General features: G+C 37.5%; 1 protein-coding gene across 14 annotated transcripts in view; it reads left to right on the forward strand.

The window, feature by feature from the left end:
* The window catches only part of JAK2 (Janus kinase 2), a 91,990-nt gene that overhangs the window by 7,341 nt on the left and 60,468 nt on the right, over positions 1-24,181 (forward strand). For 8 of the 14 annotated variants that reach the window (XR_004987188.2, XM_045580181.1, XM_036433979.2 and 5 more), the window contains exon 3: positions 15,641-15,889. Coding sequence is in view for 13 of the 14 variants with exons in the window: in XM_045580181.1 (XP_045436137.1) it covers positions 15,641-15,889 (249 nt within the window). In the remaining variant the exon portion in view is untranslated. Of the gene's footprint in view, positions 1-877; positions 993-15,640; positions 15,890-24,181 lie in introns of all 14 variants that reach the window. The other 6 variants (XM_036433976.2, XM_036433977.2, XM_045580180.1 and 3 more) reach the window with 1 other exon arrangement.

Genomic DNA, 24,181 nt, shown 5'->3' on the forward strand with positions numbered 1-24,181 from the left:
AGAATAATATGCAAATTGACCATCACTCAAAACACACAAGATGGTTGCCCCCATGTAGTCAAATATGGCTGTCCCTATGTGGACACAAGATGGCCAGCATGGCTAAAACCGGTTTTGCTCAGTGGATAGAGCATCGGTCTGTGGACTGAAAGGGCCCAGGTTCGATTCTGGTCAAGGGCATGTACATTGGTTGTGGGCACATCCCCAGTAGGGGGTGTGCAGGAGGCAGCTGGTTGATGATTCTCTCTCATCGGTGTTTTTATAATAGCTCTCTATCTCCCTCCCTTCCTCTCTGTAAAAAATCAATAAAATATATTAAAAAAAACCCAAAACAGATGGCCAGCATGGGAGGACAGTTGGAAGGGACCAGCCCTGCAAGGGGGGCACTTGGGGGCAATTAAGCCTGCAGGGGAGGGCAGATAGGGGTGATCAGGCTGACAGAGGAGGAAACTTGGGGTGACTAGGTCTTCAGGGAAGGGCAGTTGGGGTGGAGACCCAGGCCTGCAGGGGAGAGCGGATGGGGGAGGGGGAGATCAGACCTGCAGGTGAGGGCAGTTAGGGGAAAACAGGTTGGCAGGGGAGCAGTCAGACATCAATCAAGCTGGCAGGGGAGTGGTTAGGGGGTGATCAGGCTGGGAGGCAGAAGCAGTTAGGGGCAATCAGGAAGGCAAGCAGGCAAGCAGTTGGGAGCCAGCAGTGCTGGATTGTGAGAGGGATGTCTGACTGCCCGTTTAGGCCTGATCCCTATAGGACCAGGGGGTCCCAGATTGGAAAGGGTGCAGGTTGGGATGAGGGACATCCTTCCCTCCTTGCACAAATTTCATGCACCAGGCCTCTAGTGCAGAAATAACTGCTATTAATATTTTGTTCTTTCTAGTATGATATCAATAGATGATCTTTGGATTTGACAGTTGGCTGAACAGTGGAGACTTCTATCCAAAGTTCTTATCACTGGAACTGATGAGAATTTTGGGCATAATAAAGATTGGGAGGTATTTTCTACAGAGTGTTTGTCATTTTTCTGTGTACTTCAATTTCACACTACATAGGTATTGCTATACCTTATGGACATTAGCCCTGCATTTATATTATTTGAGTAAGTAGACATTCAGTGATCATCTTTAGACATTTAGTGACCCAATAGGTTCGAAAGTGATCTCTGGGTGCTATTGTACTGGTAAAATCTGAATAAAATTTTAATGGATGAATTTTTAAAAGGAAGAGGAATTTACTGTGGCTGGTGTGGCTCTGTTGGACTGTCATCTGTATGAAAGGTGATGGGTTTGATTTCCAGTCAGGGCACATGCCCAGGTTGTATCTTGATCCGCAATAAGGGCATGAATGGGAGACAACTGATCAATGTTTCTTTCTCATGTCATTTCTTCCTCTCTCTCCCTCTCTTAAAAAAAAAAAAAAAAAAAGTCAATAAAAAGCATAACCTTGGCTGAAGAAAAAATTTAAATAAATAAAAGGAGGAATTTTTGATAACTTAAAACTGAAGTTAGCATGATTGGAAGTATTCAGTTTTGGAGACTGAAAGCATTATCTGTTTTTGAAGCCCATGTGGTATAGCTAACAGAGGTAGACTAGGTTGCGATAGTCCATGGGTTATTTGTTTTGCTTGAATGCTAATTTTGATTTTCCCAAGGACATCTTTCAGCCTTATTTTTTGATATATTAGCCCTTTGGGATAAGGTATTCACTTTTGCTTATTAAATTATTTTATTTTTAATAAATTCTGACTCTGAAATATAATGTCACTAGGCAATGTTTTTGTAATATGAAAAGTAATGTGATGATTTGGGAATTGGGATCAGGGACAGACTCTGCTGTCAGTGTGGTGTATGATTTTGAGCCATACCTATAATCATTGAGTCTTCTATTTTCCTTATTTATATAATGAAGAATGGGATAAATCTTTTTTTTTTAAACTTCATTTTAAAAGTGTAGAATCTTGTAGTAAAATGTATATAAATTTCATAACAGTATCTTCTGGTGTTTACCTCTATATTTTAAATAATAATCTACCATCAATATTCCCCCTTCCTTATTCTGTGTCTGTACTTCTACTCTGCCCCTTTCCCCTTCACAGTGAATAAACTGCTCAGTGCCACATCTAAGGCTTTGCCATCTACTTGAGTAGAGGAATCCATCTCTGTTTGCATCCAAAGACTTTGCCATTCTACCTCTCCCTCTTTTTCTTGTATCCTCATTTTTTCTCTCTACTAGATCATTTCCATCAGTATGTAGTCTGGTTGCTATTGCTTCATGACATAACTACCCCAAAACTTGCTAATGTAAAATAACTATTTTGTTACACTCGCAGATATTATGGGTCAGTAATTCAGTTAGGGCACACCAATGATGGCTTGTTTCTACTCCAAAATGTCTAGGACCTTAGTTGGGAAGACTTGTTGGCTGGGGGTAATATGAAGGTGGGAATCATTTGAAGGTATCTTCACTCTTATGACTGATAGTTGATACTAAGATTTCAGCTGGGGCTCTTAACTGGAGCATGTACATGTGGCCTGGACCTCCTTACAGTGTGGAGGCCTCAAGATAGTTGACTTTCTTGGTGAATCAGGATTTAAAAGCTAGTGTTTTGGTGAACATGGTGGTGAGGGAGGAGAGTCCACTTATTAATAGGGGGTGGCAAGGTAACATTGTAGAAGAAAACATGGGGGATGGGAGTTATTGCTGTGGCCATCTCTGGACAATACTATTGCCATTGTTTGCCCTCTTGACATACTTCACATCCCTTCCACACCCCAAACGTGCAAAATACACTAATCTCTGCCTCAGAGACCTCTAATTCACATCCCTGACAACAGCTCAAAATCTAGTATGTCATCATCCAAATCAGGTCCAGATACAGATTGGTATGGTTTCTTGAGAATGATTGCTCTTTACTTGTCTGTTTTCTTGATTTATCTGGAATTTATATTGGTGCAATATAAATTCACCAATATAACTATCGTTTTATCTCATATAGAAAATGTACCTTTTATGTGGGTGCAGGTCTGCTGTAAGAAAGACATAACTATGGACTGTAATATAATTCCAAAAAATGTTAACTCATCATATGAATACTTAAAGCAAAATAAAGGAGAATTTAGTGCCAGCAAAGGAAGGTTTTGATAATTTTAGGAAGATATTTGGTGTAAAAAAGTCAAGGTAACAGGAGAAATAGCTTCTGCGAAACAAGAAGCAGCAAATGGATTTCTAGATGTTATTAAGAAAATCATTGAGAAGGATATCTGCCTGAACAGGTTTTTAATACAGACAAAAGTGCCCTATTCTGGAAAATGCCAAAGGACATTTATTAGTTGAGGAAGGGAAATGAGCACCAGGCTTCAGGCAAGGATAGACTAACTCTACTCTTCTGTGCAAATGCAGTCAGATTTATGATCAGGACTGCCCTTATCTATAAAGCTGCTAACCCTGGAAAATTGAAGAGAAAAGAAAAAAACATTAGCTGCCAGTCTTTCAGTTATATAAGAAAACCTGGACAACAAGAACCCTTTTTCATAGGATTTATGACAGAGCCAGTGAAGAAAATCATGAAAGAAATTGTGGATATGGCAAAAGGGAGCGGGGTGATGGGTTTTAAGATATGGATCTTGGAGAAATTCAAGAGCTAAAAGGCACCACATCAGAGCAATTAATAGAAGATGACTTATGTAGATGAATGCTTCAGAACCAGTGCCATATGATGAAGAAGCTATAGAAGAAGCAGTGCCAGAAAATGAGTTGACATTAGACAATCTGGCAGAAGGGTTCTGATTATTCATGACAGTTTTGACTTCTTTTATGACATGGATCTTTCTATGATACAGGCACTAAAACTAAAGCAAATGGTAAAAGAAAAATTGGTACCATGTAGAAACATTTTTAGAGAAATGAGAAAGCAAAAAAGTCAGATTATGATGTGTTTCTGTAAAGTTTCATCGAGGGTGCCTGCCTCTTCAGTCTCCCTTTCCACTTCCTCCACATATTCTGCCTCTGCCATCCCTGTGACAGCAAGACCAGTGCTTTCTCTTTCTCCTCCTCCTTAGCCTGCTCAATGTGAAGATGAGGATGAAGATTTTGATAATGATTCACTGCCACTTAATGAATAGTAAATAACCACCAGATGATGTAAACTGTAAATATATTTTCTTTATGATTTCCTTAACATTTGCTTTAGTTTACATTATTGTAAGAATCTACACTAATAAAAGAGATACATGCAAATTAACCATCACTCTGCTAAGCCCACCAGCCAATCAGGAGAGAATATGCAAATTAGATGGCAGTGGCTGGGCAGGGCAGGATGAGAGGGAGGGTGGGGGTTGATGAGGCGATCTACAGGAGAGGCACTCCTACCCTGCAGCAAAGACAAAGACTGCAGACTCTGGCTGGAGTCTGCAGCAAAGGTGGCAGGTCAGAGTGAAGGTTTGGGTCCCAGATGCCAGAGGAAAACCAGTGCTGGAAACTATCAAAGAGGGCTTAAAGGAAAGTGAGGAAAATACTTTTGAAGGCTGAATTAAAGGAGATCCTTTAATTTCAGGGAAGGAAGGCCTATTGCAGGAATCTCTTCATGTGACAGGCCTCTAGTAAAGTATATTAAACTTATATAAAAGTATGTGTTAATCGATTATATATATTGGTAAGGCTTCTGGACAACAATAGGCTATTAATAGTTAAGTTTTTTGGGAATCCAAACTTAAATGCAGATTTTTGACTGCACAGGGATCAGCACTGTTAATTTCTGTGTTAAGGGTCAATTGTATATATTTTATTTTCCAAATTACTATAGGTAATAGTTTCGCCAAACTTTCCACTACTATATAACAAGGACCTCTTTTAATTCAGCCTTCAAAAGTATTTTCCTCACTTTCCTTTAGGCCCTCTTTGATAGCATCTTTGAGACTTATTAGACTTCCATTAAATCTCCTCAAGGCCCTTTTTATCTGTGAACACAAACGTCAGATGGGTCCTCATCTCTTCCTGACTGTGCTAGAACTGTTCCCTAACCCAGGGGTTCTTATCAGAATTACCTAAAGGGCTGGTTGAAACAAATTGCTGAGTTTCTTTTTCAGTTGGTCTGGAGTGGGGCCTGAGAATCTGCATTTCTAACAAGTTCCCAGGTGATGCTGTTGATATTGGTTTGGGAACTAAAAATCATTGATGTATAAACCAGGGTTGGCAAATTTTTTCTAGTAAGGACCAGAGAGTCAATATTTTAGGCTTTGTTGGCAAGATTGTCCCTATTGCAACTACTCCTTTGTGGTGCAAAAGCCACCGAGGAGAATACAAAAATGAAAGGATTCAAAAGGTTTATTTACAAACAGGCAACTGGCAGAATTTGACCTGTGAACATTAGTTTGCTAATTCCCAATTTAGTACCATTACTTGACACATTTTCTTCAAGCTACTCCTGCATTTTCTACTTCCTTTTAAAGCAAAGCTCTTTGTCTCTTCTTTTTATTCTCTCAAAAACTTTATCTACTCTGAACTGGTGGCATTTTAAAAGTTTTAGAATTCAAAAAGTAGTGAATATCTCTGTAATGTAAATTTGTACATGTAGGACCATAACTAGGTTATGTAGAAGAGAAATTACTGATTCAATAAATATTACCAAATTTATCTTCAAAGAAATGCCAGCTTATACTTTTCTACACCTGTTTTCAGATAGATTGATATTTGTCAATTTGAGATATGAAAAATGGAATCTCATAATTTTAATTTGTTTTGAATTTTTCTTTCCTGGGAACTATTCACTCATATCCTGGCCCATTTTCTGTCTTGATTGTTGACCTTTTACTTTGATTTGTAGAAGCTCTTCTCGACTAAAAAAATAGCTCTTGTTTGTGAAATGAATTGTAAATATTTTTCCCAGGTTATCTTTTTACCTTTTTGACTCTGTTGATAGTGTGATTTTTTTTCCTCATGCATACCTTTTTGTTTTTATGCTACTTTTTGTTATACTTTTTATTACTTTAAAAAAATTCTACTTATGTCCCTGCTTAACCCTGGAATTCTATTTTGAAACTCTCCCATGTTTTCTTGATTTATCTGGAATTTATATTGGTGCAATATAAATTCAGCAGTATAACTACCGTTTTATCTCATATAGAAAATGTACCTTTTATGTGGGTGCAAGCTTGTTATAAGAAAGACATAACAAGTTGTTTAGTTGTTCTAATACTATTTGTTGAATAATCCATCTTTTCTCTGCTGCTATGAAATAGTAGTGTTTTAAATTATGAATATAGTTGGCTTAATTTTCAGATTTTGTTTTGTTCCAACATTGGCTGTTGTAAAAGTATACTGTGATTTCTGAGTCGGAATATTTCTATATTGGTATTTAAAAATTACATTAATCAATAAAAAGGGCAAAAAGAATTGCAAGTGCTTCTTGTGACTGACAGAACTTCTTTAACAATTTTTAAACCTTTCTGGATGTTTGTGTATAGTGACAAATTCAGATATAGTCTTAAACGAATAGGACCATCCTGTAGGATCATCACTCAGCCACTTATCAGCTTATCAGTCAGTCACTCAGGCCACTCACTCAGTGTATCAATTGTTTACTCAGTTGATTAATCAGTCACTCACCCACCTACCTACTCAAGCAATTCGTCAGTGTATAATCAATCGCTCATTAAATAAACCATTAATGTAATCAATTAATAAATACTTGGTTCCATTTTGTGCTATGCTAAGAATATAATGTAAGCTATGAATTTCATTTTTAATGTCTTTATGCTATTTTATTGGCTATGTATATTATTTTATAATATCAGATCCCTTTAATGTCATTTTTCATTATTATTGTTTCAGATAATTCTTAGATATATATTCTATTATAGTGCTCTTGTCTTCTTTAAAAGGAATAATTTTTAGATATTCTTTTTTAAATATTCTTGCCAACACTATTGCCAATCTTAATTTTTGCCAGTGATAAGGAAGAAACAATATTGCATTTTTATTTGTTTCTTTCATTATTAATGGTGCTGACCATGTCTTCATATTAGGAAAATTTGCATTTCTTTTATGAAATTCCTATTAATGTTCTTTATTCATTTTCTCATTGATTTGTAAAGGTTACTTATATAAATATAGTATATCTCTGTAGCATATGTTTTTTTCCTCAATTAAAAAATACTTGATTATGATGATTATAATTTTATGTAGTCAAGTTTATCAGTCTTTATTTCCTTTATTTTATTTTATTTTTTGCTTAGATGTTAGGTTTGGAAAGGATGTACATATGCAAAAGATTTTTTGGTAAATAAATAAAAGTGGATGTATTTAAAGAACCAAAGAAATTACTGAAAATGTCCACCTTCAAATATGTAAGGAGACGAATCAGAACATTAAGAAGAGCTAACAAAAATGAATTTTAAAGAGTATACAAACACTTGAAATTATTTTATCATTTTGAAAGAATAAAATAGAAAGAGAAAGAGAAATGAAATAAAGGCATATATACTCATTGCAAAAATTGTTTCCTAGTAGCAGTTACTCTAAATTAAGGTAATTTTTTAGATTTTCTTATGCTTAGTTATAATTTTCTTTAGTTTTGAGCATATGTTTTCTTATGATTAATTTTTTAAATATTTCATATGTGCTCAAAATATATTTTTGGTGGAAGGTTGTAATTAATTAGTCATATTTCTAGTAGATTATCTTTAATCAGTTTGTAAAGCTCTTTGTATATTGGTGATACTCCTTGTTTGACAAGTGAAATGCAAATATTTTCTGTCAGTCTGTCTTTTGGTTTTGTTTATAATTCCTTATCTCTAGAGAAATGGAAAATTTAATATAATCGTTTTCTTTATTGTACAGGTAAAAAACTTGATTGATTTTCGTGTCATTAGTGTGTATAAAGATAAAGAGGCTTGTTATGTAAGATAGTAGGGAGAAGGGCAGACCATGGGGAACTGACAGTGTATTTTCTACCTAACGCATTGTAATTCAAATGGGAATAAAAATCACTTTATTAGCCAAAGAAAATAAGGACTCAGACAGGCAATTTATGTGACTTTTATTATATGGATTTTGTTTTTTCCCCCAGTTTGCATAAGAAAGTTTTTCCATTGCTGATAAAAGTCATCTCAAAGGTTCTTTCATTATTTTAATTCTTTTATAGTTTACATTAAATATTTAATTTATATACACTTTATTTTTTACTTAAGTATAGGTTTAGCATGTTTTCTTTAGTTGTATTGTCAGTTATGTTAGTGCCATTTGTAAACAAATATACTTTTCCTACTGTATCAAAATATTGTTATATTAAATTCCTGTACATTCTTGAATTTATTTTTAGATTCTCTTTTGGTCTACTGATCTGTCTATGTGTACACCAATACTATTTTGGTTTTAAATGACTATCAAAAACATTCAAACAGAATTTAACAGGATTTCTACATATTTTTTAGTGCAGAATTTGCCTTTAGTCTTGTTTATAAGAGATTGATGTTTTTATGTAATAAATGAGATTCTTATATTATTCCAGACACTCACTGTTCCTCTTCATTAATCCAAAAGGGTTTTTTTTGTGTGTGCTATTACAGCTTATGTAGGTGTATTTTAGATGAAAGAGTCTGTATGCACAAGTAACAAAAGATTAGCAGGTAATCAACTCCTTTTGTTTTTACCAGATTCACAAGGATCTTTTACTTTAGCATACCTTCTGTTTTGGATGAAAGTATATAGCACCTCCACTCCCACAACCAAATTATTTTGGTTTTAAAACATTCAAAATCCCTGTCTTTGTGTTTTGTTTTTAAAATATATTTTATTGATTTTTTTACAGAGAGGAAGGGAGAAAGATAGTTAGAAATATCCATGAGAGAGAATCATCAATCAGCTGCCTCTTGCACACCCCCTATTGGGGATGTGCCCGCAATCAAGGTACATGCCCTTGACCAGAATCAAACCTGAGACCTTTCAGTCCGCAGGCCGACGCTCTATCCATTGACTCAAACCAGTTTTGGCCCTTTAAAAAAAAAAAAATGTATATGTATGTGTATGTGTGTATGTGTGTATATATATATATATATATATATATATATATATATATATATATATATGTTTTTTTTTTTAATTGATTTCAGAGAGAAAGGGAGAGGCAGAGAGTTAGAAAAATCAATGATTAGAACCACCGATTGGCTGTCTCCTGCATGTCCCCTACTGGGGATCGAGCTGGCAACCTGGCATGTGCCTTTGACCAGAATTGAACCCAGGACCCTTCAGTCAGAAGGCTGACACTATATCCACTGAGCCAGACGAGCTAGGGCCAAAATCCCTGCCTTAACAAAATTTATCCCATGGCTTTATACTAAATGTGCTTAATAATCTCTACTATTTCTGACTTTATAAAATGTTTAATGTTTATATTCAATGAAGTGTGCAGCATACTAGATTAGATGGTGTGAATATAAGATAAAAAGCTTAGAAAGCTCTCTTTTTTAAAATACCTTTTTTGCTAAATTAATTTTCCTGCTGTATCTAGAATCTATTTTTCTTATGTGAGGAGGGCGTTCCATTTTGACAAACCAGAAATGATTACCCACTCTTTAAAGACCATACAAAATACATATGAAAAAATAAAGGAAAACTTTTGGTTTGTTCAGTTTAATTTAAATTAATTTTCAAGCAGAAATCGAGGAAGAATAAGTTCTGAACTAATTAGCCAGTAGAGCTGACACCATATCATTTCCTTTTCTCCTTTTGTCCTGTTTAAGTAATAGCAATATGATGTAGTCTGGCAGCTGAAGCTGATGTTGTTTATGTCTCATACTTAACCCTTATCACCTTCTTTGTGCTTTAGCAAACACAAATTCTGTTAGTATTTGAATCTCTACCTGCTGACTCTCTTTTTTGGGAACTATAGGAACTCAACCAGTGAGTAACTCTCAGGGGTTTGTACTGTGACCCCCTGGGTGGAATGATTCTGAGATATTTTATACTGTTTCCTAGAGTTTTTCCGAGGGGTTTGCCTGCTGTGGTAGATGGTGTACGAGTGCAGTTTTATTGGCTGCCTTCCCTTCCCTATATCGCTTCTCTATTTCCCTGTTCATGTTACCTGAACTTCAAAAAACTAGTGTTGTTTTGTTGAATCCTGTACCAGGTTTTGCTTTTAGGAATAATTAAATTAAGACAGTTTGTCTTTGGTGGTAATGTAACCAAACTTCAGTGAGAAGTTTTACTTTTTAAAAGTGGTTTCTGTTTTTCAACATATATGAACTACCATATATTTTAATCCTCACTGCCTATATGTTTGGGGTGGGAGGAATAAAAATAGGGGGAAAAAATAAAAAATCTCAGCATCCTAATATATAAAAACCCAGGGTCTGTAACATCTAAAACGACTGAAGGCTCGACCGACCAGAAGTCAGTGCTGGGTTGCTGTGACGACCCAGCACTGTCTGCCACTGCTTTGGGCATCCCGATCTAGCACTGACTGCCAAGGGGGTTGCAGATAAGGTCTGAAGAGAGGCCTGGACAGAGAAGCAGGGTCTGATCCATAGCTTAAGTGGCAGCTGTTAATCAGAACTTGCCTCTCTCTTTCACTCTAGGCTTGGCCAGCAACCACCAAGCTCTCTTTCCCTTAGGCTTCCACTGGGGCTGCTGATCAGCCCTGATAGGCCTGGAGACTCAGACTGGCATAGAAACTGACCAATCAGAACCAAATCTGGGTGAAGTGTAAGAAGCCAGTGACTGACCAGGAGGTGGAGCTTTTGACACTGACTGGCATAGAAACTGACCAGTCAGAATCAAATCTGGGTGAAATCAATGAGCCAATGGCTGCCTAGGAGATGGAGCTTTTGACACTGACTGGCATAGAAACTGACCAATCAGAGCCTAATCTGGGTGAACTGCGAAGGCAGAACCTAAGGTGGGGACTGAGGAGGGGTTTTAAGGGCAACAGCTGTTTGGTGTAATGTTAGAAAGCAGTTCAATTTTTTAATGACTGCTTTGACAGTATAGTGCATATGGCTATCAGTCCAGATATAGGGATTATGTATTTTTGTCTGCCAAGAGCATGTCCTCCTGATGAAAAAGTCTCCTTCCCCCGCCATCCACCCCCACATTTAAGAAATCTTATTCTATATAATCTATTTATACTACTAAAAAGGTAATATGCTAATTAGATTGGGTCAACTGACCATCTTCTGGACATCTGACTTCCTTCTGGACTAAGTCACAGTGATGGGGGCCCAGGCAGAGGTTGTTAGGGTGATCAGGCAAGCATGGGAGGACAGTTTGGGGTGAGATCAGGCTGGCAGGGGAGGGCAGTTAGGGACAATCAAGCAGGCAGAGGCAGTTAGGGGTGATCAGGCCGGCAGGGGAGGGCAGTTAGGGACAACCAAGCAGGCAGAGGCAGTTAGGGGTGATCAGGCCGGCAGGGGATAATAATTGGGGGCAAAATCAGGCTGACAAGGGAGGGCAGTTGGGGGAGCCAGGCTGGTAAGGGAGGAGAGTTGGGGGCAAGATCAGGCTGGCAGGGGAGGGCATTAGGAGTGAGATCAGGTCAGCAGGGAAGGGCAGTTGGAGGCAACCAGGCGGGTAGGGGAGAGAAGTTGGGGAGTGAGATTAGGCAGGCAGGGGAGAGCAGTTGGGGGCGAGATTATGTCAGCAGAGGACCGTATCTATTAATAGTTCTTTTAGTAAGAGACTGTGGGTAGTTTAACATTTTGTCTTCATATGGCTTTGAATGTCTGAAAATGCTATCCCACTCCCCCACTCTTGTTTCCTGGGTTATTTTTTTTAATTATCTAGTATTGATTGTTGTTGAGAAGATGCCAGTTTAATTTTTATTCATTTGTAAATAATCTCCCACTTGTCTTTGGTGGCTCTTCAGTTTTTTTTCTTTCTATATGACATTCTAAAGGTTCTGTTGTTTACCTAAGATACATCTAGGTGTGGATTTTTGAAATTTATTTTAGTCCACTTAACTCCTGATAATATTTTCATTTGGTTTTGGAAAATTTTTAGCCATTATTGCTTTCAGTGTTTGTTCTTATTGATTGCATCTTAGATGCATTCTGGAACCTCACATTTCTTTCTCTTAACTACATTTTCAATTTTTTTTTTAAATTAAAAATGTTTTTTATTAATTTTAGAGAGAGGAATGGAGAGGGAGAGATAGGAACATCAATGATGAGAGTGAATAATTGATCGGCTGCCTCCTGCACACCCTGTACTCTGGATGGAGCTGGCAATCTGCATGTACGCTGACAGAATCGAATTGTGATCTCCTGGTTCCTGGGTTGACACTCAGCCACTGAACCATACTGGCCTGACTCCTAATATTTTCCATTTGAATAACCTGAAAACACTTTTATTAGAAAGTGATAGATAAATACAATAAAATCATTTAAAAAACCTTTTTATGGGGAGAATTTTGAACATGCAAAAATGTACATAATAATATAATACTCTAATCACTGTGCCACCTAGTTTTCAATACTGTGAAAAGCACATCATAGACATCATTTCTTTCATTAATAGTTCTGTGTGTATTTCTAAAATATTAGAACTCTTTTATTAATAAGAAGATAATCTCAATTCCTTAATTCTTTAAATATTCAACAAGTAATCAAATTTCTAATTGTTTGTTATATCACAAATGCTTTTTCTTTTTTATAATTTTTTAAAACCAGGATCCAAATAAGGTCCACACATTGAAACTTTACAGTCTTAATTAATGTTTGTTTCCTGCATTACTTCTCTTTTTACTTTTTTAACCAGGTTGGTTAGTTTCCCACAATCTAGATTTTGCTGGTCACAGCCTCATAGAAAAGTTTAATGTGTTTCTCTGTTCATATATTTTCAGAAAACATTTTCTTACGTATTCCTATCTTACTATTTTTTTCTTTCTTTTTTTAAATATATTTTATTGATTTTTTACAGAGAGGAAGAAAGAGGGATAGAGGGCTAGAAACATCAATGAGAGAGAAACATCGACCAGCTGCCTCCTGCATACCCCCTACTGGGGATGTGCCCGCAACCAATGTAACATGCCCTTGACCAGAATACAACCTGAGACCTTTCAGCCCGCAGGCCGACACTCTATCCACTGAGCCAAACCAATTTCAGGCTATCTTACTATTTCTACTTCTTCAGCTGATTGCCTTTCTGTAGGTGATTAATTTGTAAAGACAATAATGTTGCCTATATTATAATAAGGATTGTTTGTTACAGAGCCAAGGAGTATTCTAAACTGTTATTTCACCCCTTGTCAAGTGTTCTTCCATTGGAATTGCCTGCCTCCTGCCTGCCTGCCTTCCTTCCTTCCTTCCTTCCTTCCTTCCTTCCTTCCTTCCTTCCTTCCTTCCTTCCTTCCTTTTTTTTTTTTTTTTTTTTTTTTAATATTTTTATTGATTTCAGAGAGGAAGGGAAAGGGAGAGAGAGACAGAAACATCAGTGATGAGAGAGAATCATCGACCGGCTGCTTCCCGCTTGCCCCCCACTGGGGATCAAGCCTACAACCCAGGCATGCGCCCCTGACTGGAATCAAACTTGGGACCCCTCAGTCCACAGGCCAATGCTCCATCCACTGAGCCAAACAACCAGGGTGCCTTTTTCTTTTCTGTCACTGCTTTCCTTTTTTATATCATCTGTAGGTATTTATGTTTTGTTTGGCTTTGTTTTCTACTCCATCTTAGCAAGCAGCCTAGCACCACTTTTTTCTCAAGTTTTTTAGAGGCAGAGGGCTCCTGTCTGAGGCCTGCTGCCCAGCTGTTATCATAATCCTTTACTGATTTCCAGGATTGGATCTATTTTTTTTGGACCAGATGTCATACTTTTTTATTTACTCCTTTGTTCTGGCATGTTTTAGCTCAGTAAAGTAACTTGTTAAATGCTGTTTTTGGGTAAACTTTGAATCTTCAAGTGTTTGAAAGTGCTTTTTTTTTTTTCTGGGTAAAAATTCTAAGTTGTAAACTATGTATGAGATTAGAAAATTCAAAATAATGATACAAAATAAAAAGGAAAGCCATTCTTACCTCTTAGATCCCTTTCCTATAGGTAGTCTTCTTTTAAAATCCAGTGGATTCGCTCTAACCGATTGGCTCAGTGGATAGAGCGTTGGTCTGCAGACTAAAAGGTCCCAGGTTCGATTCCAGTCAAGGGCATGAACCTTGGTTGCCGGCACATACCTGCCAGGCCTGAGGCCTTTTAAAAAACAGTAGTTGCTGAAAAGTAGATCCAGCTTCTTATCACTGATGATATTTATTAGACATGATATATTCCTATTACCATTGACAAGAAGCTTGAATTGGACTCTCCCCTTGTAGCGTTCATGTATGTAACTTTTCTTGGCTATGCTCTTACTTGGATGTTTGATTATATTTTGGAGAGTTATTGCTTTAGATATAATTGGCCAAATGTACTCTTGAAAATAATGTTTAGGTAGCCAAATATCTGGTAGAAACCAACTCACCTAAAGTATACCTGAGAATAGATAAAAACAAGAAAAGTTTGTTTGATACTAACAGGTATCTGGGGGGATATGTTTAATATATATATGAAAAAATGCTGAACAAATTGCTAGCATGTTGAATCCAGTAATATTTAAAAAATAATAAATCTTTAAAAAAATTCTTCATTGATAAAAGTATTACATATGTTGCCTTTTCCCCCATTGACTCCCTTCAGTCTGCCCCTCTCCCTCCTTCCTTTCCTTAGGCCTTTAGCTCTTATTGTCTCTGTCCATAGGTTATGCAAGTAAGGTCTTGGGTTGATTATTTCTCACCCACCCACCCTTCCCCTGTCTTCCCTCTGAGATTCTGCACTCTGTTCCTGCTTCCATGTCCCTAGGTCCATTCTGTTCATTAATTTATTTTGTTACTTAGATTCCACATGAGTGCAATCTATATATATAAAAGCTTAATATGCTAAGTGTCTAACTGTTCGACCATTTAACTATTCAACTGATGTCTATGATGTGCACTGGCCACAAGATTTGGGTAGGAAGAGAGTGAAGGGGGAAAAAACAAAAGGAGTCACCCTCCTTTTAAGGAGTGGTCCTGGAAGCACAATCCAACAACTTTCATTTAATCTTATTTGCTAACACGGGCTCACGGGGTTATCCACCTATGGGGAAGTACAGTGTATTGTTTTGTTTTTTGATACATTAACTCTCCTTCAATATCAAGGAAGAAGGAAAAATGCAGATTGGTTATGTAACTGCAGTTTTGCCATAAGTATAAATTATTCTAAATGGTATAACTTCACAAATTCTATACTTCTGCCCAATAACTTACTGAACATATTTTATATCTTTCTACTCTTGAACAGTTTTATTCTCTTGGAATGTTTTTCCTCTTCCATTCATTTAAATTCAATCCATTGTTCAAGATCAGTTTTAAATATTAACTCCTCTTATAAAAATTGAAATGTTATTTTCCCCCTTCAGACATTAATAAGCTATTGTCAGAGTAATTCATTTGTTAAGAAATCATGTTGCCTCATGGGATATTTTTGGTAGTCTGCAACTGATTTTCTCTGTTTTGTGTTACATATTTATATTATGTTTCCTCAGTTAAATGGTAAACTTCACAATTTTATAGTCCTTGTCTACAGGAAGTTTATAATCTTGATGGTTTTCACAATCATTGATTAACTGTGTTATTTTCTCTTATAGGCAAATGTCCTGAAAAAGACTGCGTGGAAATGGCTTGCCTCACAATGACAGAAATGGAAGGAACATGCACACCTCCTATGCATCAGAATGGTGATATTCCTGGAATTACTGATCCTGTGAAACAAATAGATCCAATCCTTCAGGTGTATCTTTATCATTCCCTTGGGAAAACTGAGGGAGATTACCTGAAGTTTTCAACTGGGGAATATGTTGCAGAAGAAATTTGTGTTGCTGCTTCTAAAGCCTGTGGTAACTATTAAAAATATTTTTTCTATTTATTAATAGATGATTGCTTTAATTATGCTAATCTAATACAACACACATGTAGAACATGCATAAAACATGAGAACATCACTAGAGTAGAATTTAAGGTAAATCTGCCTTGGTCTGGTCCTATAGATGGAATGTTTGTGTTCCCCTTCAAACTTATGTTGAAATCTATTCTCCCAGTGCTGTGGTCTGCAAACTGCAGCTCACAAGCCACATGCGGCTCTTTGGCCCCTTGAGTATAACTCTTCCACAAAATACCATGGCCTAGGCGAGTCTATTTTGAAGAAGTGGCATTAGAAGAAGTTTAAGTTAAAAAAAATTTGGCTCTCAAAAGAAATTTCAATCATTGTACTGTTGCTATTTGGCTCTGTTGACTAATGAGTTTGCCGACCACTGCCCCAGTGTGATGGTATTTGGAGGTAGGACCTTTGGGAAGTGATTAGATCATGGTGGGGGGGTGGGGTGGGTAATGTCCTTCATCAGTGGGATTAGTACCCTAAAAGAGACTCCAGAGAGCATCTCTGCCCCTTCAGACATGTGAGGACATAGTAAGAAGATGAATCAGAAGATGAACCTTCTATGAACCAGGCGTAGGTCCTTATTAGAACCTGAATCTGCCAGTGCCTCGGTTTTGTACTTTTAGCCTCCAGAATGATGAGAAATGTCTGTTATTTATAAGCCACAGAGTTGATGGTATTTTAGTTAGAGGATTCCAAATGGATTAAGACAAAAATTGGTACTGAGAAGTGGAGGAGGGGGGAAGATGTAACAAATACCTAAAAATGTGAAAGTGGCTTTGAAATTGCATAATGGGTAATGGAAGAGTTTTGAGTGCATGGTAGAAACAGCCTTCATTGTGCAGTCTGGTGAGGACTCAGAAAGAAAAGAAGAGAGCTGTAGAGAAAGCCTCAATCTTCTTAGAGAATATTTAATCATGAATAGAAAGCTGGTAGAAATATGGATGGTAAAGGCCATTTTGATGAGGTCTTAGATCAGATGAGCAACATGTTACTGAAATCTGGAAGAAAAGTGATCCTTGTTGTAAGGTGCCAAAGAACTTTCCTGAATTGTGTTTATATTTTACTGTTTTGTGGAAGGTAGAGTTTTGTGAGCAATAAAATTGGATATTGACTTAAACACACTGTTCAAAGTCATTACTTGACTGCTACTTACAGTAAAATGTTTGAGAAATGACTTAAAGATGGAATTGTTAAGCAAAAAGGAAGCAAAACTTGAAGATTTGGAAAATTCTCAACTATCCATCTTGTAAAAAATGAAAAAGTGGTATCTAAAGAAAACACTATTTGATAATTAGTGTGGACCAGCCATATCAATAGGTACCATATCAACAGGTACCAGGCGCTATTTCCTAAGACAATAAAAGAATGACACTAAGGGCAATTTAGAAGTCACTCAGGCTGCCTCTTCTTTTGCAAAGGCCTGATGGCAGAACAATTTCAAAGGAGAGCTGCCAAATCTTAGAGACCTCCTGCTTGCTCCCTGGTGCTGCCTCATAGTGAGGGTTCCTCTGGTGCTCTGCCCAGGTTTAGCTCTGGTAGTGCTCAGTGCAGCAGCTGCCCCTCTGTAGGTTGCATGCTACAAACTTTGATAGAGTAAACTGTTTCTACCAGCTTAAGAATGCAGGTCCAGGGGGTATGGCTGCATCCACCTAGATTTCAAAGGATGGAGTCACCCAAATCCATGGGGCAGCGCTCCCAAACTCTGCCAGGCCTAGGAATTACAATTTGTCTCTTAAATTTGTAACAATCTAATCTGAATTATTGCTTATATACAACTCTGTACCTCTGTACCTTCTCCTTTATGATATTGTTTTACTAATTATATCTTTATGCATTGTGTAGATTTATAATTATTGGTTTATGCATTTGTCATATGCATAAATCATCTAGGTAAAAAGAAGAATTATAATAAAAATCTAAAGATAATAAAAATCTAATACTGGCTTTTTATTTACCTATGCAGTTAACCTTCATCAGAGTTCTTTTTCATTATTTTTAGCTACTCTCTAATATCACATCATTTCCACCTAGGCTTATTCCTTGTAGGAAATATCTATTAGATGTGAACTCTTTCAGCTTTTGTTTATCTGAGAATGTTTTACTTTCTTCTTCATTTTTGAAGGATAATTTTGCAGATACAGAATTCTTGTCTGAGAGTTTTCTCTTTGAGTGCTTTAAATATGTCATTCTATTGCCTTATAACCTGAATGGTTTCTGATGAGAAATTGGCTTTGAGTCTTATTAAGGATTCCTAATCAAGAATTTCTTATATGTAACAAATCACTTCTCTCTTGCTGTTTTCAAGGTTCTCTCCTGCTGGCTTTTTTTTTTTTTTAAATATATTTTATTGATTTTTTACAGAGAGGAAGGGAGAGAGATAGAGAGCTAGAAACGTCGATGAGAGAGAAACATCGACCAGCTGCCTCTTGCACACCCCCTACTGGGGATGTGCCCACAACCAACGTACATGCCCTTGACCAGAATCGAACCTGGGACCTTTCAGTCCGCAGACCGACGCTCTACCACTGAGCCAAACCTGTTTTGGCTATTGTTGGCTTTTGATAGTTTGATTTTAATGTGTTTTGGTATATATAACACTTTGTGTTTGTCTATCTTAGGACATACTGATCTTCATGGATTGTGTATCTGTGGGTTTCATCAAATTTGGGGAGGTTTTGCCCTGACTGGTTTGGCTCAGTGGATAGAGCATCAGCCCTCAATTGAAGAGTCAAGGGTTTGATTCAGGTTAAGGGCATGCATCTTGGTTGTGGGTTCTATCCCTAGTAGCAGGCGTGCAGATGGCAGCTGATTGATGTTTCTATTTGTCCCTCTCCCTTTCTCTAAAAATATCAATAAAAAATATTTTTAAAAATATTAAAAAAAAAAAAAGGTAGGTTTGGGCCATTGTTTCTCTAAATATTCTTTTTGTGCCTATCTCTAGTTTATCTTCCTCTGGGACTCCCATATTATACTCTGTATAATTTCAGTCCTCGAAATTTGTTGATTGTCTTATGATTCAGATTATCAGGCAAGTTTTAAAAAATGTTTCACAGGAAAGAGACCAAGATGGCGGCATAGGGTAGACACCCGAATGCAGCCTACCACAACAAATTTGAATTTAGAACTGAAAAACAGGGGAGGCATTGCCCTGAAGCTCCAGACGGCTGGCTGAGAGGAGGCTCTGCCATCTGGGAAGGAGAGAGAAGGCACGTTGAACCTCAGGAACTGTGAAGGTACGGAGAACTGTGTGCACGAAAAGGCGCTGGCTTAATCCCGGTGCGGAGAGGAAGGGCCGGACCGAGATTGCTGCTGGTTTACTCCCTGCACGCAGAGAGGGCGGGCCTGACTGAGTTCGCTACTGGCTTACTTCTGGCGCGGAGAGGGCGAACAGCTAACGTGGCTGGCTTTCTTGTCTGAGAGGAAAACAGAATCACCCTATTGCCCCATTCAGGGAGAGGCCAGACTGTCAGGCAGTGGGCAGAGATCTCTTGGAGGTGTGTGAAGCCAGAGGCCATTACTGCGGGACTTGGGGAGGAGCCGAAGGGAAAACAAAGTTTGTCTGCACCAACCCGAGACTCCGCCCTACCTGTGGCTGAGCACAGAAGCTCTCCCAGAGGCTGGCTTTCTCTAAGGAGGGACTTGCAGGAATCCAAAGCTTGTCTGCGCCTTTACCAAAGAGGTGCGTGCGCGCCTGCAACCAATCTTCCAACACTTTGCACGAACAGGACTTTTCTAAGGCGAGACTGACAGGGAACCAAAGATTGTCTGCGCCACCCCGAGACCCCGCCCTATTCAAGCAGAGTACGGAAACCCTCCTAGCTGAGACACTGCTGATCCTCACAGCCAATTGGCTTGGAGATCAACGCTTCCCAGTGATACCAACAATAAGCAAGGCTTAACAACAAGACTGCACACACAGCCCGCAAAGGGCTACACCAAGACTGTCCACTGCAGGTAACTGGGAAGGCTGTGCTACTGGGCTCTACCAGAACACCTAGCACACAAAGCTATTCCATCAAATCAGGGAAACAACTAAAATGCAGACAAGAAGAAGGACACAAAGAAAAGATTGGACATTGAGTTCAAAACTACAGTTATAAGGTTATTCAACAATATCCTAAAAAAGGCCAATAAAATAAATGAGACCTATGAGGATATGAAAAGGGAGCAACTAGAAATAATAAGGGATCAACAAGAAATGAAGAAAACATTGTCTGAAATAAAAAATATTATACAAAGTCCTAAAAACAGACTGGAAGATCGCAAGAATCAAGACAAAGATTTAGAACACAAAGAGCCAGAGGACACTCCTCTGCAGAAGGGAGAAGATAAGAGAATCCAGAAAGTTGAAGATAGTGTAAGAAACCTCTGGGACAATTTCAAGCGAACCAACATCAGAATTACGGGGATTCCAGAAGAGAGAGAGCAAGATACCGAAAGAGTACTAGAAGAAATAGTGACAGAAAACTTCCCCCACCTGGGGAAAGAAATAGACTTACAAGTCCAGGAAGCCCACAGAACCCCAAACAAAAGGAATCCAAGGAGGACCACACCAAGACATCATAATTAAAATTCCAAGAGCAAAAGACAAAGAGAGAATATTAAAAGCAGCAAGAGAAAAGCAGGTAGTGACCTATAAAGGAGCACCCATAAGATTGTCAGCTGATTTCTCAACAGAAACCATGCAGGCCAGATGGGAATGGCAAGAAATATTCAAGGTGATGAATAACAAGAACCTACAGCCAAAAATAATCTACCCAGCAAAGCTATCACTCAGAATCAAAGGACAGATAAAGAGCTTCACAAATAAAAAAAAAGCTAAAAGAGTTCATCACCACCAAACCAGAATTATATGAATTGCTGAAGGAGGTTATTTAGGAAGAGGAAGAAGATAAAGATAAAAATTATGATCAACAAATACGTAGCTATCAACAAGGTAATCTAAAAAGCAAGGGAATTTAAAAATCTGATGAACAATATTAACTGGTGAATATAATAGAATCAGAGGTATGGAAGGGGAGTGGACTGACGATTCTCAGGGAAAAGGGGAGTAGGGGTGCGGGAAGAGACTGAACAAAAACTGTGCACCTATGGATGAGGACAATGGGGGATGGGGAAAGGACAGAGGGTGGGGTGGGAACCTGGTGAAGGGGAGCAATTGAGGGGGGGAAGAGGATCACATTTGTAATAATCTGAACAATAAAGATTTATTTTAAAAAAATGTTTCACATACATTTGAAAACACTTGATGATTATATAGTGTTCTGTAAATGTAAACAAAGTTTAAGATGGTTAATAATTTAAAATGTGAGTGTCCTTTTATTTTTTTTGCCTTCTCCCATGTTTATAGATTTTGAATTTGTCTATTTCTATTTGTCTGTTTCTGTTCTGGTCCCATCTACTTTTGCTTCATATATTTTGAAGCCTTGTTATTAGTTGAACACAAATTTAATATTTTTTTGTCTTTCTGTTAAATTGACCCTCTTATCACCATGAAGTGTTCCTTTTTATTAATACTTTAATATTTCTTTCTTAATCATAAAAGTATTTTCTCTTTCCAAGATAATCTTATATCAGGTCTTATGGCCCTTTCATAGGCATGTCCTTTCCCACTGTCTTATATGTACTTAGAACACTGATTTATGTGATATATACCTTTTAGATAGAAGAAGTAGTATGTGCAGTGTACAGAGACATGGGATTATGAAGCTAACTACTTGATTATATGTTATTTTAAAGTTCAAGTTTAAAATATTTTTTAATTCAGAAGTTGTGTGGATCAAAATAATATTCAGATGAAATAAACTACTTGCTATCTACTTATTGTTATTTTAAAATTGACAATTACAAGTCATTATTCTCTAGTTTCAAGATGACTCACATGGTGAACCCTTTGCTATGGATAAGTCTTTTTTCTTCCCTTTCACCTTTTCTTTGTGACATGAGGGCACACTGTTTTTATTTAATAAATTCTTTGAGAAAGTTTCTTGTCCACTGTACTCTTACCTTCCTTTTTTCTTAATTCCATCCTGTTAACTTTCATTTTCTTAGTTCCATCCTGTTAAGTTCCATTCATAATCATAATTATGAATCCTTTTATACTTTTCTCCATGATCATATAATCCAGTGTTTTTCAACCTTTTTTGGGCAAAGGCACACTTGTTTCATGAAAAAAATCACGAGGCACACCACCATTTGAAAATGTTAAAAAATTTAACTCTGTGCCTATATTGACTATATATAAAGTAATTCTCTTGAATAGGAATCAAATAAACACAAAAAAAGTATTTTATAATTACTTTATTATGAAATATTAAGTAAACAAAATAGTGAAAAATTATAAAATTCTTGTCTTGTCTGCACCTACGGCAAGTGTGCCGTGGAACAGCGGTTGAAAAACGCTGATATAATCACATAATGGACACACTATCTCATTTTCTCTCATAAACAGTCATTATGATTTTAAAGCTATTATTTTATAAAATGGAATCATATTATATATTCTTCTGTGCTTTTTGCTTTTCTTATAAATAAATACATTGTGAAAAACCTATTTAAGCCAACTACTTTGGCACTAGCTCATTCTTTTATTTAATTTCATAACAGTCCGTGGCATGGATATAACCACCCTAATTTTTTCTTTGCTCTTGAATTTACATTTTCTTATTAATCTACTAGACTTTTAGAGATTGATGAATTTAAAGGTTTTAATCATTCTTTACCGATACTGATTTTTAAAAAATTTATACCAATATTTCTTTCTCAAACACTCTTCCAGTTTACATTTTTAGCAGTTACATAACAGTACCCTTTTCACCATTAATCAGCAATAGATGATATTTCTCTTACTCTTTTTGCATTAAATGGGTATAAATTGATGTCATATAATTTTAATTTGCATTTCTTCAAAACTAGGTATTAGGTATTACCATCCCTTCAAATTTTATTGGACTTGTAAACTTGCTTTATTGTGAATAACTTATTTCTATTTTTTCACTTTACTTTTTTATTTTGCTTTTTAAATTTTTATTTCTTTATTATAAAACTTTTTTTATAAAATGAAATTTGTGCATGGTGTGTGTGTGTCCATCAGCCCAAACTGCACCCTCTCTAATCTAGGACCCCTCTAGGACCTTCTCACAATCTAGAACTGCTGGCTCCCAACTGCTTGCCTGCCTGCCTTCCTGATTGCCCCTAACTGCTTCTGCCTGCCAGCCTGATTACCCCCTAACCACTTCCCTGCAAGCCTGATTGATGTCTGACTGCTCCCCTGCCAGCCTATTTGCTCCCAACTTCCCTCCTTTGCTGGCCTGGTCACCCTTAACTGCTCTACCCTGCAGGCTTGATTACCCCCAACTGTCCTCCCTTTCAGGCCTGGTGCCTCCCAACTGCCCTCCTCTGCTGGCCATCTTATGGTGGCCATTTTGAGTCCACATGGGGCCAGGATCTTTGACCACATGGGACAACAATCTTTTGTGTTGGAGTAATGATCAATCTGCATATTACTCTTTTATTAGACAGAAGGAGGTTAGAGGCTTGGTACACAGGTGGGGCCTGCTGGTTTGCCCTGAAAGGTGTCCCAGATCAGGGTGGGGGTTCCCTTGGGGCGTGGGGCGGCCTGGGCAAGGAGCCTGTGGTGGTTTGCAAGCTGGCCATGTCCCCCAGTGACCCAAGCAGAGGCCCTGGTATCTGGGATTTATTTATCTTCTACAATTGAAACTTAGTAGCATTGAGCAGAGCCTTCTGCTTGCTCTGTGGCTACAGCCATTTCTGTTGGGATTTATTTATCTTCTATAATTGAAACTTTGTAGCCTTAAGCTGAGGCCTCAGCCAGTCAGGGTATGCGTAAAGCTTGGCTTCCTCCATCACTGGGGAAACCCAAGCCTCCCTCCTGCTCTCTCTGTGGCCTTAACCATCTTGCTTGGGTTAATTTACATACTTGCTCCTGATTGGCTTGTGGGCGTGGCTTGTGGGTGCAGTTGAGTGATGGTTAATTCATTTACTCTTTTACTAGATAGGATATTTTAAGTAATACTTTGTATAAAAATATAATACATACCAGTGTACTCACTACCCAACTTTTCAAATCTGTGATTTTTGCCATTTTACTGCAGATTTTTTCCAGTATGTTATTGTGATAAATTATATGAATGGAGTTTTCTAATTTAGTCATTTTTGCAATCTTAGGGTGAATGAACTTCGTTAATAAAAAAACAACAACATTATTGTTGCCTTGACCAGTTTGGCTCAG

The sequence above is a fragment of the Pipistrellus kuhlii genome, unplaced genomic scaffold (assembly GCF_014108245.1).
Source record: "Pipistrellus kuhlii isolate mPipKuh1 unplaced genomic scaffold, mPipKuh1.p scaffold_m20_p_12, whole genome shotgun sequence".
Lineage (NCBI taxonomy): Eukaryota > Metazoa > Chordata > Mammalia > Chiroptera > Vespertilionidae > Pipistrellus > Pipistrellus kuhlii.